Consider the following 19,357-nt stretch of genomic DNA (forward strand, 5'->3'; position numbering starts at 1 on the left):
TCTGTTGTCATCTCTCCTCTTTCATTTATAATCCTACTTATTTGGGCTTTCTCCCCTTTTTTGTGAGCATTGCTAGGGGTATGTCTATTTTATTTATTTTTTCAAGAATCAGTTTTTGGTTTCATTGATCTTTTGGTTTGTCTTTTTTATTTGTTTCATTTATTTCTGCTTTAATTTTTATTATTTCTTTTCTTCTACTGGCTTTTGGATTTTTTTTTTTTGTTCTTTTTCTAGTTCCTGAAAATGGGAGATTAGGTTATTTTCTTTGTGTTATTTCTTGATTCTAGATATAGGCCTGTGTTGCTATATACCACTTTTGCTGAGTCCCATCTGTTCTGGAAAGTTGTGTCATTTGTCTCAAGGTATTTTTAAGTTTCTTCTTTGATTTCCTCACTAACCTAATGGTTTCTCATAGCATGTTGTCCGGTTTCCATGTAATGGACAATAAAATATGGCCACTTCATGACTCTGTGTATCATCCTTGTGCAGGGGCCACATTAATCTTCTCTGTATTGTTTCAATTTTAGCGTATGTACTGCCAAAGCGAGCCCACAAAAGTATATTTCTATTAAATGGGACCAGAATTCCCTGAAGAATAATTTTATACTGTTGGGTTGTTGGAAAAGCCCTCACACATTTTTGCTTAAAAAACATAGAAAAAAATATGTCATGAATTATCTGACAACCCAACAGATCTGGGTCCAACAGATCCAGATAAGCACAAGGAACTTTCTAGGATCGGGTCACATATATATAAATCTATGAGTTAAGATACTATTTTGACAGAAATTTTACCAATTTTTTTTAAATAAAAGAGGAAGAAGAGTGAGAAGAGCGGAAGCAAAGGAACAGAGTGTGGGACTGAAAGAGTTTCATAGGTTATATCAACCAAATACATTGCCTGAACCTTATTTGGATGTTGATTCAAAGTGTAAAAAATAAAATCATGTGATGCAATTTTAATTTTAACACTGACTGGATATTTGTAATTAAGAATTACTGCTTTTTTTAAGTATGGTAAAAAATTATGGATTTATTTTTAATCACTCTATGTTTTAGAAATACACATTGAAATATTTATAGGTGACAAAATATAATTCAGAGATATGTTTTAAATTGATACCGAATAAAGAAACAGTTTGGGATATAAATAAGTTAGAATTAATTGTTATAAGTTAATGAATGTTTCAGGCGAGGTAATGAGTATTGAGTTCATATACTATTGTTTAAACTTCTGTACATGTGAAATTCTACTAAATAAAAAATGAATGTAGTTTTATCTATCATATATATGATAGATAGTAGCAATGAGAACACTCAGTACATAAAGATTTGTTTCTAAATATAGTCTGCTACTAATAGGAACCAGGGCTCCTTGAAGAACTAGATTCCTTCAAAGTTTTAGGGGAGGAAAGTACAGGGTGAGCCTGGAACATCTTGTGTTAGAAGGCAAAGAAGTAAAAGAATAAGGAGAAAGCATGTTACAAGGACATATAAAATAGCTTATAGGGCTCCCATTGGTTAAATTTTAGTAAAATCTAATGTCAAAGAAAAAATGATTTATAAATATTGGAGGAATAAAAAGTAAGCCAGCAGTTCACAGAACTATTCAAAACCAAAAAAAAAAAAGAAAACAGAAAGAAAGCAACTGGTACAGAAGACTGCCAGTAAATCAGCATAGAAGGAATTCCAGAACCAGAAAATCACCATTTTGCAAACATCTGGTTATTTTTTTTGGGCAAAGATTACAAATATAGGGTGAAATCACTGGTTGATAGATTTATTGTTAAAGACAAATAGGGTAGTCAGTCTCTTGGAGCACAGATCAGTAATTAATTGCTCACAAAAAAAGATCTCTTTACAATGGCAATTTACTGAACATCTATCTTCACCAAATCATCAAACTTCTATCACCTATGGAGAGATCATGTGATGTCATTGCCTTTTTCTGATATTGCAACTGGAGGCATATTTGCCTGTCATCCATTTGACTAGAAATGTTTGACTTGAATCCAGTCATGAAGCAATCAAGAATCTGATTTGGACTCTTCAAAAATATTAAAGAAGAAGCAGGATCTTATCTAGATTCAAGGAAACCAAACAGACATTACCCTTGTTTGAATCCCAGATGAGGATGGAGAAGGAAGAAGCTACAACAGGACAATATTTTAATGACTGAGCACATTTTAATATGACTGTATAGTAAATGTAATTTTGTTTTAGTGTTCACATTTTTTAAGTATTATATCTGCTTTGTTTTATATGTCCTTGTTGAGATAGAAAGTGAGTGCATATCTGATAGTAGAACATACATACACAGATAGATGTGGAAAGAGAAAAATGATTATAAAATGCTAACTGTTGACTAGATCTACATAAAATCTTTGTTATTTACATGGGTATTTGTTATTCTACTCATTCAACTTCTCTATGGATCTGAAATTCTCAAAATAAGAAGCTAATGAACAATAAATTCTTTGAACAATATACTGTTATGCTTAGTGACATCTGAATATCTTACTACGTACAGATAATGGAGTATCATTGCCTTTGTTCCGATGACTCTTATCCTTGGAGTTCTCTTTTTGATTCCATGCTTGCTCTGCAAATGACACCTCTAGGTTCACATCTGTTTCATAGACAGGTGACTTCTCAGGTACTGGTGTACTGAGATACTTTTCACCAACTAGGCTAGGTGCCTGGCCTGGAAGAAAAAAACAAGAGCTCCAATTCATATGCTCTGTTTATATCTTTTGTTTTAAATTCTAATATATCAACTCTATTAAAATCTTTGTGAAAAGCACTATTTACTATAAACAATAATTAAAGTTTATTTTACTGGGGCCTCCCTGGTGGCACAAGGGTTAAAGACACAGCGCTATCAAGCTATTGCCAGCCACTGCAACATGAGTTCCATCCCCAGCCAGGGAGCTAAACCACAACGTGCATCTTGTCTTACCTGCTGCTCCCCTCAGCAGTGTATTTCAGTGTATTTCAGTGTACTGCCTGTTCTGCTCCCCACTCTGTCTCTGGAGAATCCTCTCACCCCCCGAACCTTTGGCCTGCACCCCAACTCTTGTATGCATAAATAAATAAATCCTTAAAAAAATAAAATAAAGATTATTTTACTAGTGAAAAGTACACTCCACAAATCCCATAATGATGCGTGGGTGGGGAGAGGATGTGGTGACTACCAAGCCTAAGTTCAGTTGTGAATCCTTCTCTGGGGTCACAGTTCTTAGACTGGGTCCAACTTCAAAACATTGGTAGATGACCTCAAAGTCTGAGTAAAAATTAAAAATCTCATAAAAATTTATAGAATTAATTATTGATTTATTTTACATTAGGGATTAAAAGCAAAAAAAGCAAGGAGATTAGTGGTGATCTCTCTTAGAACCAGAGATGAGGACCAGATTCCTGGAGTAAACTCTTCCACACCCTGCATTTCCTTTCTGAATGTTGCCCATCTATCACAGGAAAAATTCCAAAACAAGAGTTAGTGCCAAAACCTGATCACTGTGGGAGTTAGGTGTAGATGTACCTGGTACAGGAATCAGTAATTTTGAACCTGATTATGAAAGTTCTCACTTTCATAAACCTTTTTTTCAGATACTTACATCAACATTTCCAGGATATATTTTGCTTAACTTTGGGGGTTTTTGTTTGTTTTTTTTTATTTTTTTTTTGGGGGGGGGGTGGTGATCTGTTTGTTGTTAGTCCCCCAGGAAAGAAATAACATGCAAAAACCTCTCTGAAAACACCAGCTTTAAAATTGGAAGAAAGTATTTTCAAATATTATTATTTGGTAAGTTTTGGGTTCTAACTCTAACATTAAGAAAACCACGGAGCCAATGACAGGATTACTTATATTTATTCACTGCAAGCCTTTAATTCATGGTGAGTAGCTATGAATTGAAATAAGCTTACATGGTGTACCTATATGCTTACATAATAACAATTTGACAGGAAAGAAAGGTAACTAATTTTTTTAAAGGTATGTACTGTGTACATATTATTAAAACTGCTGCCTTCCCCCCAAAAATGCATATACTCATTTATATTAAAAAAAAGTTTTACCCCCAAAAAATTCTTAAGTAAATATAAATCTAGTCTTATTCATTCCTGTTTAGTAAACAGGGTGAGTTTTGTACACAGGCAACCTGTGCAGTCACACCAAGATTCCATGCTCAGAAGGTCCCCACGTTCGACTTAATGCTCTACTGCTGCAGAATTAAAATTTGAACACAAAGCCCTACATTTTCAGTTTGCACTGAGCCGTACAAATTATAAAGCTGATCCTCAGGGAATCTCACAGCTAAGTAAGTAAATAAAAATTTACCTATGTCAATGCTAAAAATAAGAATAATTTTGAAGCTCCCTGATAGTAGCTATCTGCAGTCAGTAATGCCATTTATGCTTTTCCAGCAGCCATGACAATTCTTTTTAATTAGAATAACTATGCTTTTTTACGATTAATTTTTAAAGCATTAACTTAAATGTCAAAGCACAATTTTCATTTTATTTTCCCACTCGTTTACAGTGTTGTATGTTTTACTGTGAATATGTTTGTTGGTTTCCTAGGAAACCATTCTAAGAAGGGCAAAATGATTAGCCATAGTCTCAAATTAGAAGCTACCTTTCCAGAATATATCTATTAAAAAGATTGTTTGCAGACAAGGATCTTAAAACTTGTCTCTTTTCTCCTAAACACCCCCATGCCTCAGTTATAATCAATACCAAATGTCCTGTGCTGAATTTGAAATGGAGTAGAGAAATTATAATGAAGCTAGAACACATTTAAAACAAGGCAAAAATGCTGAAGTATGATACTTGAGCATCTAAAGGTTCAAATGTTTAAACAAATGAAGGCAGATAGAATCAGATTCAGAGGTGATAGCAGGGTGTTGCTACAAAAAATGGATAGTTACTTGGCCAGTAAAAGTAGTGAATCAGTTATCTATTCTCAAAGAGAAAAAATTAATAGTAAATGCTAAGATAAAGTGCAAATAATAAATTATTTTCTCTTCTAGTTTTCAAGAGGACAATGGCGTTGGGTTATAAATATATTATCAAACTCTTGCAAGTTTTTCAGTCTACTCCAAATATTCTGAAGTGCCTTTGTTTTTTTTTAAATTTTCCTTTCTCCATGGAAACCCAAAGAAGATAAGAAAATGTATATATTAATGTGAAAATATTTTAAATTATATGAGCATTATTAGTAATTAATATTATTAATGTCTCTCAGACAGTGGTTCTTTCAAATTGTATGGAGTTGTACAATTTGGTGAAGAGTTGATCTGACATTCAGTAGATTAATTAATTTGAAATATGACAACACTTGCAACATTAACATTTTGTCACTTTTTCATTTAGAATAGTATCTTTCACTGAACTTACATAAAAATGTGGGTAAAATGTTTAAAATAGACTGTATCTTCCACCCCTGCAGATTTCAAGCAGAAAGCACTCCACTTCTGAACTGCACATAATGTTTTACATTCATTTCATTCTGAATCTCTGGAGGTTAGCCTAACACTGGTTAATTCACCGGCTTGCGGGAGAGCATGGCATTGGCCAGAGCAGGTGCAGTAGCAAATACTCAGTGACTTGGATGGCTTTACACACATTCTTATTATTTGGATTGGAGGCTCTATGCCCACTTCATAGAATACCAGCAAAAGCAGATGTATATCAGGCATTATGCTTGTCGCATTTTACTGGCCTGCTGCAAGCCAGGCTGGAAAGTACTCATATAACGAACTTGTCTTCCAGAACTTCCATTTATATAGCCTACATCATCATTTCTGGCAAAAGAGGAAAACAAGGAAGGACAATGTTTTCCCCAGTATTCATTTAGAACTCTCCAGTCACTCTTCCCCAAAGCATATTGATAGTGGCATAAAAGGTTCATCTGTCTCTCTTGATGACCCAGCACTCTAGCAAGCCAGTGCTGACTATTCCAGCTTGCTTGCCACTTCAGTGTTTGCTGGGACACAGACCTGGGGAAACACCCAGTAATTTCATTCTGATATAAAACATATAACTAAAGAAACCTCCACAGAATAGTAGAAAGGAGAAAGGAAGTGCTTTTACAGATAAAAATATAGAAGCACGCCTATATTTTAATTTTTAAAGGTACTTGCTATTTACAATGTTTTTCTCATAGTTATATGTTTTATATCAGAATGAAATTACTGGATGTTTCCCCAAGTCTATGTACCAGTAAACATTGATATGTTATACACACATACCCATAGATATATGTGTGCATGTGTATATGCACATATTAATATATAATGCAATATTACTATTAAAATTTTATATATATGTAAGTGTGTGTGTGTATTATAGGCAGTGTTGCAGGAGATAAGTTTTGAGAAAATGTATGGAAGGAAAAGTACAGATACTAGAAACTCAAAAATGTCTCACATCACTTTGGACCAATCCCTGATTTTTATAGGAATATTGGGTAGACTTTCCGGTCTTCCACAGTTTAATTATACTCTTCCCTCACTGTTTCCAATCCAAATACAACACTATTAATGGCATTAACACTGCAGGTAGAAGTCTTAAGAACATAAACAAGAGAAAAGGGCAAATTTCAAGTTGGAATCCACCAGCCACAGATCAGCTTTATTATAATGTGCTATGTAAGAACACGTTAAAGATTAAATTTTTCAAGTTATATAACCCTAATTTAGGAAATTTTCCCTTTTTGTAATCAAATGAAAGTTTTAAATTCTTTCTTGATAAGTACAAATTGAGCCTTCATATTTGCTTTCATACATGCCTTGAATTTATAACTCATCATTGTATTAAAATATATAGCAAAGGAAAAGCATAAAAAGGAAGTTATAATAAATTGCTAAAGGAATATTAACTTTTTTTTTTAAGTTTTCCTAAACTTTCTGGAAAGCAATCCACTTATGAATTAAGAACTTCAGATTTGAGAATGGGGCTCTATATTCACTGGCTCTACTTACTAGCAAAGCCCTACTAGCAATATATAAACCTCAGTTCTCTCATCTGTTAAACATGTTAAGAACAGCACTACCTACATAGAGTCACTGAGTATGTTTAATGAGGTAAACATTTCTACATAGGACCTGGGCACATGGTAATTGCAATGGAGAGAGACTGCAAAGAGATACACGGACATTTAAAAAAAAAATCCAAGTTCTATTATATGTTCTATTATATGTAATTTTCCACTTGAGCACCTTATATTAGTATTTTGAGAGAATTTGCTTATTTTAACAGAATTTGCTTGAGAATCAAAAATGAATGTTTTAAAAAGTTATATCTGTTTTTTATCCTAATAAGTGGGGAAATACAAGAGAAGAGACTCAACATACCATCTTTTTCTTGATATTTGTTTTCATGTGTTCTGACTGACTGCGATTCAGTGCCATCTGGAGCCTAAAGATAGAAAACAGGCCATTTAGTCATCTCCAACTTACAGCCAGAGAAACAGTATTGTAAATAATTCCATTGCTAACCTTTAGTGTACAAAAAATGTACTCAGAATGCTAACAATCACAGAAAGAAAAGAGCTATGGCTATTCTCATCAAGCTATCATCCAACAGATATTTAATTACCCACAACTTGCAGGACACAATACTAAACCCTGTGGGGAATATGAAAAACATTGAAAGTGTCTCTGCCATCAAGAATGCCACTGTATAGTGTAGGGAAAAGATAAAAACATATCAGAAAGCCAGTAATATCCATCAACAGAGGAGTGGATAAACAAAATCTAGCTTAGCCATACAATGGGAAATTATTGGGCAATAAAAAGAAATGAAGTGGTGACATGCTACAGCAGGGAGGAGCTTGAAGACCTTTTACTAAGTGAAAGGAACTAGTCATACAGGCTATTTCACTTAAGTGAAATATGCAGTTCAGGCAAGTCAGAGATAAAAAGAATGGTTAGGGAGAGGGAACTATGGGGAATGACCCCTAATGTGTGTGGGTTTTCTTTGGGGGATGATGAAAATGTGTTAAGATTGATCTTGATGATGATTCATAATCTGTAATATGTTATTATCTTTACTAACCACTGAATAGTAGACTTAAATGGGTGAGTTAGATGGTACGTGAACTGCTATTTCAAAAATATTGTTATAAAAGCAAAATTACAAGTTGACATGTAAAATAGAATTATTCAAATCTTTAAAAAGCTAATAATAAAGGTGAGATAAATAAAGGTGCTCCTTTTCAAGGGGTTGAAGCAATGATCTCAGTATAGCCCTGCAAGGGTTTATAGATGAGATAAAACATAGCGGGCTCCCTTCACCAGTAAGTACAGCCAGGCAGTACCTCCTCTTTTCCAAGTAGGCTTTAGAAGGAATTCAAAATCAGAAAGGGGAGTCTAAAGCAATGAGGCACAAAGGTCCTTTTGAATCCATTATTTTAAAACTAAAGCATTTTACTGGATTTTCGCCTCCATACAAACGAAGGTGGACTTTCTAATCCCCTGATCACATATTTCACCTCAAGCTATTGACCAAGAACTCTACTCTCCACTGGGTGCCTCAGAAAAATCTAGAAAAGCCCTGGGGCAGGTACATAGAGTCCATTAGTGTATCACTTAGAGACAAGACAGCAGAGAGTTCACCCCTGAACAAGATGGGTTAGCTGCGCAAGTACACTTAAACAAAGATTTTCTGGTAAACAGACAACAAACTTACAGTATCAATAAATACAGTACCATAAATGTATTTTTTCTTCCTTATGATTTTCTTAATAACAATTAAGAGTACAGTATGTAACACAGACAACACATAAAATACAGGTTATGTTATCAGTGAGACTTCCAGGCAACAGCAAGCTATTAGTAGCTAAGTTTGGGGGGTATCAACATTTGCATGCAGATTTTACACTCTATGGGGGTCAGCACCGCTAACTCCTACATTATTCAAGAATCAACTATATCGCAATGACCACCAAGTCACAGAAGTGGTATGAGGTGATGGCACTACTTCAGTCCCTTCAGGACAGAGCAATATTATTCTCCTTGCCCTGCCCACAATCCCACTAGTCCTCCATAGCACACTAAACGTGGTAAGTCTAATCTGATCTTACCTATGAGCACATATTTTGGAGGATGTGGTCAAAATTGTTTTCTGTAACAATTGAAGATGACAATGCAGATGGTATTCACATCTGTATTATATTACCTAGTGTCAGCAGGGACTTCATGGGGCAGCATTTAAAATGGATGAGCTGAATATGTACTTATTTGAGAACGGAAGAACTACAAGTGAAGATGGCTGGCCCCTCTTTGCTTGAGAGATGCAGATACATTTCTAATGTGCTGCAGTGTTTCAATTAAAGGCCTGCAGTGTAAGCAAGTTAACATTATTTTAATTTACTTGTGCTATTTCTCTACTAATGACTCCATCAGATGATACAATTCACCAATTACCTTGGACTCAAACCATGTGGTTTAGACATTACCAGGAATTTACTAAAAAATTGCTGCTTATAACACCGAGTAGCAACATCTTCTTGGAGGCTGGCAGGAATCCCACAGTATATATTTTGCAGAAACTCAGCTCTCTACCCCCTCTTCCTTTTAACTTCCTCTTAACTCCCTCAGGGAGGGTTCTTTAATTGAGAGGGAAATGTCATACTACTATATATTTTTACTATTCATATTTCCACAGCTGGAAACCTTGTCTAGTCCTTCAACTCCAGTGAAATGGAGTTGGATGGTTAGCAGTTTAACTGCTTCACTGCAGCAAGAGATATGCCTGGAGCAATCCAGTCACCCCCCAAACTCCTATAAAATGGACTGGATTTGATCCACAATTGACCATGCAAATAGAGTAGAAATCTGCAGCAGTGCAAGATTTTTTGGAAGAAGGAAATATCCACAAAAAGCAAAAAACCTCTACATGACAGAAAGATACCTTAAATAGAAGCCCTTTCATTCTCTCATTTCTTTTAAGGAATCTTAAACTTTTGATTGTCCTTTATAGCTAAATATCATCTTGTGGTTGAATTACTTACTATCAGAATCATGTATGGAAACCAAACTACAGTAGGATGCATAGGCATTAAAAGCACATACTTTATAGAGTCAGACAAATTCAGGGTTTCTATCTATGGGACATTGAGCAAGTTACTTAAAATCTATGAGCCTCAGCCTCAAATGGAAATGATAATGCCTCCATCACAGGACAGCTGTAAAGATTAAATGGAATAAGGCATGAAAAGCAGTTAGCACAGTAATAGTCAGTAGTGGTGACAGCAATTATTATTGTTATTATCAAGACAATCTTTGTTCAAGATTCCTTTTCTTTGTTCTCATTCCACCCACCCACTGGGTCTCCTAGGCCAGAGTTATTCAAAGTATATCTGACAACAAGCCACATTGTAAATCAACTTTGATCCTAAGAATGCTTTTTTTCTTTTTTTAAGTAGCAAGACTTCCTGATGACATCAATCTATACTTTGTGCAAACACCTTGTGTCCTCACGGACAAGCAATGAAGAGTTCACAAACTAGCTGTTTTGAGCAGCACTGTTCTAGGTTAAGTAGATCTCATACTGGTACCAGGTCTTCCTTGATATCTCTATCAGTCCCCCAGCCTCTACTGTACTCCAACTGCTTCTGCTAATAATACATTAATCATCATGACAAATATTTATTGAAGTCTTCTATGTACAAGGCACCCTGTATGCAAAGAGGAATTATTTCAGGGTTCCTACTTTATATATCAGCCACAACCAGCTCCCTCACATTTCACTTGCACTGATCCACAAATGAGTCTAGAAAAAAGCAAACATTGCTACAATGGTTCACAGATAAAGAGAAATGCTCTACCTCTGCTTCTCTGTAAGTGACACTTGGCAGTTGTGTCCTCTGGGAGGTTAGGGTCACTTTTAATGCCCAACCCTCATCTCAAGTATTACTGTACTGAATTTCAACCTGTGTAATTTGCTTTGCCCCATCAACATATATTCTAGAACAGCCATTAAGTCCTTCTTGATTGTGGCCAGCATGGAGATTTAGTGCTTGACATATAAGTGCCCACAGATTTTCAGTCATTTGAATTAAGTTGGATTAGTCCAGCTGATTCTTAGGAATTATTTCTTTGCTTTAACATCAAAAAAGAAAACCTCAAAATCACAGACAGTGTTGTAAACCAATGCTATCTCAATTTAAAAAAAAAAGTTAAAAAAAAAAAGTTAAAAAAAATAAAAAAAAAAAGTTACTGGAAAAAAAGAAAACCTACTTTTTTACTTGACTCTGTCTGTTGAGCAAATATATCTCTGACATCAGGAATCTGATACTGTTTGTTTTTTTTCCTCATGGTCTGGGAGACAGTTTCTATTCGTTTCCGAACAGCTGCTTCCTGGGTCCTGGTCAGCGTGGAAAAAAGCATTATGGTTTCTTGGGGATCTCCAGGAGATTCTCCAACAAGACTGGAGAAACCAGCCTCCTTAAGCCATTCTTTTTCCAATTCACCCTCTAAGACAGTAGAGAAAAAATATTATTTCAGTTACAAAATACGAGAACATTTATATTTTTTAAGCTGCTCCAAAATTCTCACTGAAACTCTTCTATTGCTACCAAACCACAGTGCTGAGAAGCTTGGACAAGTGCCATAAACTCCAGCCACAAAGATATCAAATTTTAGATCCATTTCACATATACCAATTAAAAATTTTAAATGACTCCACATGAAATTAACCTCTACAACTTTCCAATAGATTAACTAGAGGAAGATAATACTGTTCCCTTTTCAGAGATGAGCAAGCAATGAAAAGATAACTTTGTTCCATCAAGTTACAGAAGGAAGTCAATGCTGGGGATATCGATGCAAGCCGTTTCTTGGCTCAAATTCAGCACTACCCCAGAGTTCCACACTAATTGATGGAAAGACATATTTTCTCTGTTCACTATTGCTGACGTGGAGTGTAACAAAGAATAAAGAGCATCTGGACATCAGGAACTAATCAATTTCAAATTAATTTTTAATTCTCCTAGTCAGCGTATCAGTTGTGTTTACAAATTTAAAAAAATACATTTAGCAAAAAAAATAACTTAATATAGGAACCTAATTAAATAACTGAATCAGTTCAAAATACTAACAGCAGGAAACAGTAAAGCAAATACTGTATGAGAGCCAATGAAATTATTGAAAAGCATGAAGATAATGAAGATATGATCACTCCAAACTCCAAGTATATGGAGGAAAGTGGAAGACCAAAGACTTGGGACACAAAAGACCTGTGTCCATACCCCATATCTTTACCTTAATAGCCCTGTTGCTTAGCCTCAAGTCAACTCTGCTCATCTAGAAACTAAAGCATAGCTCTTCTGGCAGCTCATAACTAAATGTTATATGGAAAGAGCTTTGCTGATCTCGATTGGAGCCTATGTCACATGATACAGCACTGACCCTTTGCCTGTCTATCTTTGTAGACTATATAAACTCCTTGGGGGCGGAAATTAATTACCTTGGCTTCAGGAAGTATAATAGTACCAGGCATTCTGCATGCCAAGCAACACAAAATGTTTACTGACATGAAAAGTCAGCCATCATTATTAGAAGCTGTTAAGGTAGAACTCAATATAAAGTAGAACTCAGAACTTTGATACATAAAACCTAATCACCAGGAAAAAGCTGACACTGTCATGAGGAAAGCAAACAAGACTGCATTATGGAATCACATGTTCCATTGAGAAGCAGTTAAACTCAAACAATTTAAAGTGAAAGAAAAGATATGGGCAAGTAGAAACATTGCTAGTTCTTGATAATCACATTTATGAACTATAATCTATGCATTCATTTTAATCTTGGAGAATTATAAAATTGCTAATGACATGGCTATGTATGAGGCTTGAATGTCATTTCCTATAAAATACTTTCTCCTTATTCAGCAAACTGCCAGAATACTGCTTCCATCTTAAAACACTGAGACACAAAGGTCAAGAAGATTATTAATTACCACAACCTAGTTCAACTTCGTTGGTAACACATTTGAGAAAGAGTGAGAGTAAAGTGGAAAAGAACACAAAAGAGCTGATTGTAATTTTCCTTAACAAGTTAAAGAAATGCTAAATTAAGAAAAATCACAGCTCTTTTTAAAGTATTATTGGTAGATTTTTCAAGAAATACATAGCAAGGGAGAAAACCTATATATGAAGACTTTGCTACTTAAACAACTCAATCCTATATCATTTAGTTGTGAGTTCTTTGTTGAAATGGAGGTCACTATTCATTGGGTCAGAAATGAATAGAATGTATGATACTTTTTTGACATTTATGTCAATGTACACATCAAATATATACAAACGTCTGAATGGCACAAGGTATAAAAAGCAAGCTAATATAATAGATCCCAGAATTGGGCATCAAAAACTTAGTGAAGATTTGAATTTAAGAGACTGAAAGAAACAGAATGAAATTTAAAAGGGGGTAGGGCATAGTTAAGTCTTTCATTTTTCTTTCAGAACATCAAGTTTAGTCATTGAGACACTAATATAGTGGAAAGAGGCTTGAGAGAAAATACAAACCAAATATAAGAAAGAAGCAAATACAAATATAAAAAAAGGTTATGACATCTTCCACTGTCCAAATCTATACCCTTAGATTAGCAGGCCAAACTCATGCATCCAATCTTAAGGACTGTGTTTTGAAAGATAAAATGACCAGGAATGGGATAGATTTGAAAACCACCCACAATGAAGGACAGAATCGTCCTTCTAGAAAGGACTTGGCTAGGAACTTTTAAAAATAGACTTATTCTGCTTTTTCAAAGGGCAAAATCCTAGCAAGGGAGTCAAAGGTAAATTATAGTAGATTTTATTTAAGATCATGATAACTCAACCTCACCGACAAATAGAAAATCAGTATCATTGCAAAGTAGCAAGTTTCCAATCAGCATCTAAACTCACTAGAAGCCAAATGACCATGGACTAGGATACCACAAAAGGAAGTTAAAAGTTTAGATGATTTCAAAGATCAAGTTTAACACATTTAACACTAAGAATCAATGATATAGCAAGGTTAGACCAAAGATTCTAGCCATATCTAAAACTGAGTGAACTTATTCATTCCATTCATATTTGGAAGTTGCATCCAAAAATTTGCAACAAACAAGTGATTTCCAAGGTGAAAGTCAACTTGCATTAGCCTTTTATCAGTTGTGTTATCTTTGTTTATTTACATAGTTTGTTCTCTTTCTTTCCATGCATTCATCTCTCATAAATAAATGCCTATACAAACAAACAAAAAGTTTCATTTATTTAATTATTACCATCAGGTTCTTTGACAATTACCACCTCTTGATCTTGTTTGTCTTCACTAGATATATTCATATCTTCCATTGCCATAAAGTAGTCCTCCATAGGCAATTCGTGCAAAGAATCCTGGGAACTTGATCGACCAAATGGGCATTTTTCCGTAACTTTGGTGACTTCCTGATTTATAGTATACTGGCCGTACCTGTGACTATAAATTGAAAAAAGTTATTCATTTATCACATGCGTAGGTGGTACAGTTTCTAAAATAGCATAACTCCCTAAGTTCTACTTAATAAAACCAAATGTATATCATGACACCTTACCTTGAAGTGCTACTGAAGTATTCTATACTTCTAGAATAAGAAATTTCATTTTTTACAGAAAAGTACAGTGAAGAACAAAAAACAATGTGATAAATCATTTTTCCATTCCCACTTAAATCATTTTGACTCCTTTAAACCTGAAACTTTGTCCTTACGAAGCAACAGGTTAAATTGTGATTACAGATGATTATTTTGGGGTTAAGTTTTACATAATATTTCATTACTTATCATTTTTATCTGTAAACTAAATTCATATACCAAATATCTACAATCAATGAATGAAGTACTAATTAAGATTCCATTTTAATTCTGAAACCAAAACATAACTTTAAAAAATGACATATTAAATTCTGTTATAGCCTATATTGAAAGCAACTTTTAATCTTTACTTACAAATATACCCATCAGTTATACATATTTTAAAACATTGTAAAAATTCATTTATTGGCAATTCTGGATATTTAGAAATAATCTCCTAAAAAGCTATGTAAATAGAATCTATTCTACCTGTTACTAAAACTGAATTAAAAGAGCTGACAACAAAACCCATATATAAAAATTTTTTACAATTGTTAACATTGAGATAGAAAGCGGAGAGCCTAATTATTAAAAAGGCAAACATTTTCAGTTATGATGCTTCCCATAATTGAGAATATCCAGTAACTATTAAAATATAACTTTAAGGGCCTCCCCTGGTGGCGCAGCGGTTGAGCCTTGGGTTGCGAGGCTGCCCGCTGCCTCTGCAGCACCAGTTCGATCGCGGCCACCAGCGAGGGTCCCACCAAAAAAAAATAAATAAATATATATATATATATATATATATATATAAAACTTTAAAATACAAAGGGTGGGGAAAATAATAGTTGGTGAATTAGTGTTTGTTATTTTAGTCAAATTTTTCCTTTATCTTCCAAGAGGACTTTCCAAGAATACTTTATGAAACTGGGTTTCTTAACTGAACATGTAGAAAATAAAAAGTAATGCAAAAAATTTTCTTTAGTAGTATGTGAACATTTTCACATATTGAACTTTCCCCATAATTATTTAAATTAATAGAGACTACATCAGGAAGGGGGGAGGTCACAAAACTCTGATAAAAACTATCCAACAGATTAATCCTAAGTAATTCGTAAGACTAACTAACGCTAAGAATTTAATTGGCTACTGCTACAAATAAATGCAGTAACTATAATAACCTAATAGGACAGCTTTCTGCTTTACCTTGATTAAGTTCTTTATTAATGCTGGTGACATAAATGAATGAACAATTGCTAATCTCTTTCAGGTAGTATCCTGGGGTGGTGATGGGGGAGTGTTCAGACTAGGGCCAACAGGAGGACGTTTAAACACGTGTTTGTGTAAATCTCTTACCTCTATTCTCTATCACCCATAATTTGCCTCCCACAACCCTTAATTCAGGGGTTACTTCCTCCCCCCGACCTCAAGCTTCTGGTCTATATTCCACTATCCCACCTCACTCTGGTCCCCTTTCTCTTGCCCCAGTGGCCACTATACAGTCAGATTTTTTTCTTGAAAATTTACAGTTGTTTCTTAAAATGTGAATTTAATTTTAGCTCTCTCTTAAAAATGAAAAGTTACATATATATATATATATATATACACAACTATATTGATTTTTAATTTCTATGAACATAACCATGGGTCATATTCCTTATTCCTGCTAAATGTATCTGCCAGATTCATCTTTGGTTCATTTCATGTCAGATATATAAATGCCCTATCTTACTTTTGTTTTAGTCCTCATTAGAATGTAAGATTGTCTACCTTAGTCCTATCTCCTACAATCCTTAGCCCCATGGAGACCACAATAAGTTGCTTGGAATGTGTGAAGTATAATGACTAATGCCAAACGATTTGGCTTATCTGCTCACCAGAAAGAGGTGCAGTTGAACTAACAGTACATTAAGTCTTTTACTCCCGAAGGAATGTGTTTATTCTGACAAGAATTTTCCAGTAAATTTCCATTAAGGTAGCATGTGCAGAAAAATGCAAAGGCACTGAGCAACAGCATTGTTACAGAAATACATCATCTATATCAAGCCTTGCTTTCAAAATCAAATAACTTAATGCTGATGAATTAACTCAATATTTTGACATGATTAAGGTTCAAAATTTGAATAGGTTTGTTGTGATAACCTACAGATACTGAGTCATAGAAAAGAGGATTTTTTTTTTAATTACTGGTAAGTGTTCCAAGAACACATTTTTTTTAAATATTAGAGAATGAAGAGTGAGAAAGAGGTAACTATTCCATAATTGACAACCCTCCTTAATCAGTCTGCCATATATTTAGTAATTTCTCTGAAAATTTAACAACCTTAATTATAGTTTAATCATAGTTTATATCAATAAACACATCATGTCACTAATTCTCTTCTTAGAATGTACTCGTTTTTCATGCTTTTATACTCCAGACTGACAATAGTTGAAAGTCTTGCCTATTTAGTCCTGGTAAGAGAACAGGTAATCTCACTTCTGGTTTTCAGGTGCATACTATGTTACCTTATTTATTCTGTAAATTAATACCTGCCAGGCATAACAAAATGTAAAACAGAACTATTTCACCAAAAGATCAAGTCAACACATAATGCTGAAATTAAAGCAAGTTTGTGCCACAACTCACTACCAACAACCCCCCAATTCCAACTTGGTGACAAATGACTGTTCTATGTTCTTTCCTCCTCACCACCCTCCAGAATCCTATGTGCTAAACACCCCACAGCCACTCTTCAAAAATCCCTGCTTTTCTCTCCATTTACAACTCTAATAACAGAAGTGAATGCTGTTCTCTGAAGGACACTGCTTCCTAGCTAACTGCACAGGTTATGCCCCTTCCAACACATCACAGAATTATCACTTAGCCTTTCTCTCGTGGGCACTAACATCACCAGCAAATACTCACTTTACAGAACCTTAGGGACTTTCATGGAATGTTCTTTCCTTTTTACCTTGCTAGCAGGCTCTTATGCTTTGTTTATAAAAATGGGGTGTTGTTGTCTTACACAGTTATGCATTGTTTAGCAATGGGGATACCCTATGAGAAGGTGTCACAAAGAGATTTGTTGTTGTGTGATCATCAGAGTAATTACACAAACCTCAATGGCATAGTGCACTACACACTACAAACCTGGCATCCATGGTGTAGCCTACGGGACCATCACTCAGTGACTCACAATTGTTTCCCCCAGATAGCATCTTATCCCATTTTACTATGACATTTTTCTACCTGGTTTGTGAATTTCAAATGTTGACATCAGGGAATTAATAATGCCTTTTTATAATTTATTTGTGATAGAGCATGTTAAACTAGTCTGACACCATTTGTTTTTCCCAAGGAAATAGGGATACCCTGCATTCTGCTGTGTTCTGCCAAGTTGACTGATGCTTCATTCAAGACCAATCCAGTGTGCAACACAACACAGAAACAGATGTACAGGGAGTCATATGTAAGTACCAAATTGTTCCAGGTCTACCTCACTTTCCTATGATTTTGGAAAATCACTTCTCTAATCCTCATTTTTCCTCTACATAAAATGGGAGGAATACCAGCCTTACCAGGAATACTAAGCCTTGAATGCTTTGCTGTGAGTTATCAAATAAGATTCTATACCAATCAACTTACAGGAAACCATGAAGAGGAAACTTGAGTTGGCATCATTGCTGACATGTCCATAATTGGTAACTATATAGACCTGCTCCTCCCATACTTTAATAAGGACTCCTATGCCCTCTTCTACAGCTCAGAGAAATTCTCTCTAAAACCGCCATTCTCAAACCTTTTGGTCTCAGGACTTTTTGATAAACTTAAAAAGTTTTCAAGGATCCCCAAAGAGCTTTTGTTTATATAAGCTATGTTTATAGATATATTATTGATGTGTACATTATTAGATATTAACTATTGATATGGACATCATTAGATATTAAAACTGAAAACATTAAAGATATTTCATTTCATAAGATTAAACATCTTAACATAAACATCCTTTTTGGAAAAATATGTGTTTCCCATATAGAAAAAAATTATTGAGATGAGCAGATTGTTTTATATTTTTTGAAACTCTCCTAAATGTCTGGCTTAACAGAAGCTACCTGGATTCTCACATCTGCTTCTGCAGTTGGTATTTTTTGATAGTGTAGCTCATGCAGTCTCTGGGAAACTCCACTGTATTCTAGTATGAGCAGGGGGAGAGTGAAAGGGATCGAAAAGGTCTTGGTGTTCTTATGAAAATAGTTTTGATCTCCTACACCCCTGAAAGGGTCTCAAGACCCCTAGGTGTTCTTGAACCATCCTCTGAAAATTATTGTTCTAGGATTTCTCAAAACAACACCTAATGGATTTGAAAAAGCACTTTTCAATTCTGTGGACAATACTCCAGAAAGCCTTACTAAAAGCAACAGACAAGCTTTCCTAGTGACTCTTGACTTACTTCTTTTGTTTATTTTAGTTTAGTTTTACAACCTTTCATCGAAACTGGGACTTATTCCAATGATACATCCATATTTAATTTACTGTTAATGACAAAGAATAAAAATGTCCCTAAAAACCCCTGATTTGCCAATGCCTTTGATCATTTGCTTTTATCCACCTTCTATAAGGGGCAGATTTATCTCTAAGCTTCCCCTTTTGGTCAGTTTATTTGAAAATATGTATCTTACTTTGTGTTCCGTTGCCATCTGTACCTCTTCCTACCACCATCTCAAGGCATATCCATTTGGAATTAGAATGTTTCTTTGAACTCATATATTTTTATCA

General features: G+C 34.7%; 1 protein-coding gene and 1 non-coding gene across 3 annotated transcripts in view; both read right to left on the reverse strand.

Annotated features, from left to right (window-relative positions):
* The window catches only part of ARHGAP18 (Rho GTPase activating protein 18), a 172,674-nt gene that overhangs the window by 42,946 nt on the left and 110,371 nt on the right, over window positions 1–19,357 (reverse strand). For both annotated transcript variants that reach the window (XM_054697818.1, XM_037520370.2), the window contains exons 2-5: window positions 14,275–14,468; window positions 11,244–11,479; window positions 7,356–7,419; window positions 2,529–2,704 (exon numbers count right to left, since the gene is read on the reverse strand). In XM_054697818.1, the coding sequence (XP_054553793.1) occupies window positions 2,529–2,704; window positions 7,356–7,419; window positions 11,244–11,479; window positions 14,275–14,468 (670 nt within the window). The remainder of the gene's footprint in view (window positions 1–2,528; window positions 2,705–7,355; window positions 7,420–11,243; window positions 11,480–14,274; window positions 14,469–19,357) is intronic.
* Window positions 445–551, reverse strand: LOC119253584 (U6 spliceosomal RNA). The gene has a single exon (XR_005127122.1). It is a non-coding gene; the product is annotated as a U6 spliceosomal RNA (small nuclear RNA).

This window comes from Talpa occidentalis, unplaced genomic scaffold (assembly GCF_014898055.3).
Source record: "Talpa occidentalis isolate TD23 unplaced genomic scaffold, MPIMG_talOcc4v2.1 talOcc4.2, whole genome shotgun sequence".
Taxonomy (NCBI): Eukaryota; Metazoa; Chordata; class Mammalia; order Eulipotyphla; family Talpidae; genus Talpa; species Talpa occidentalis.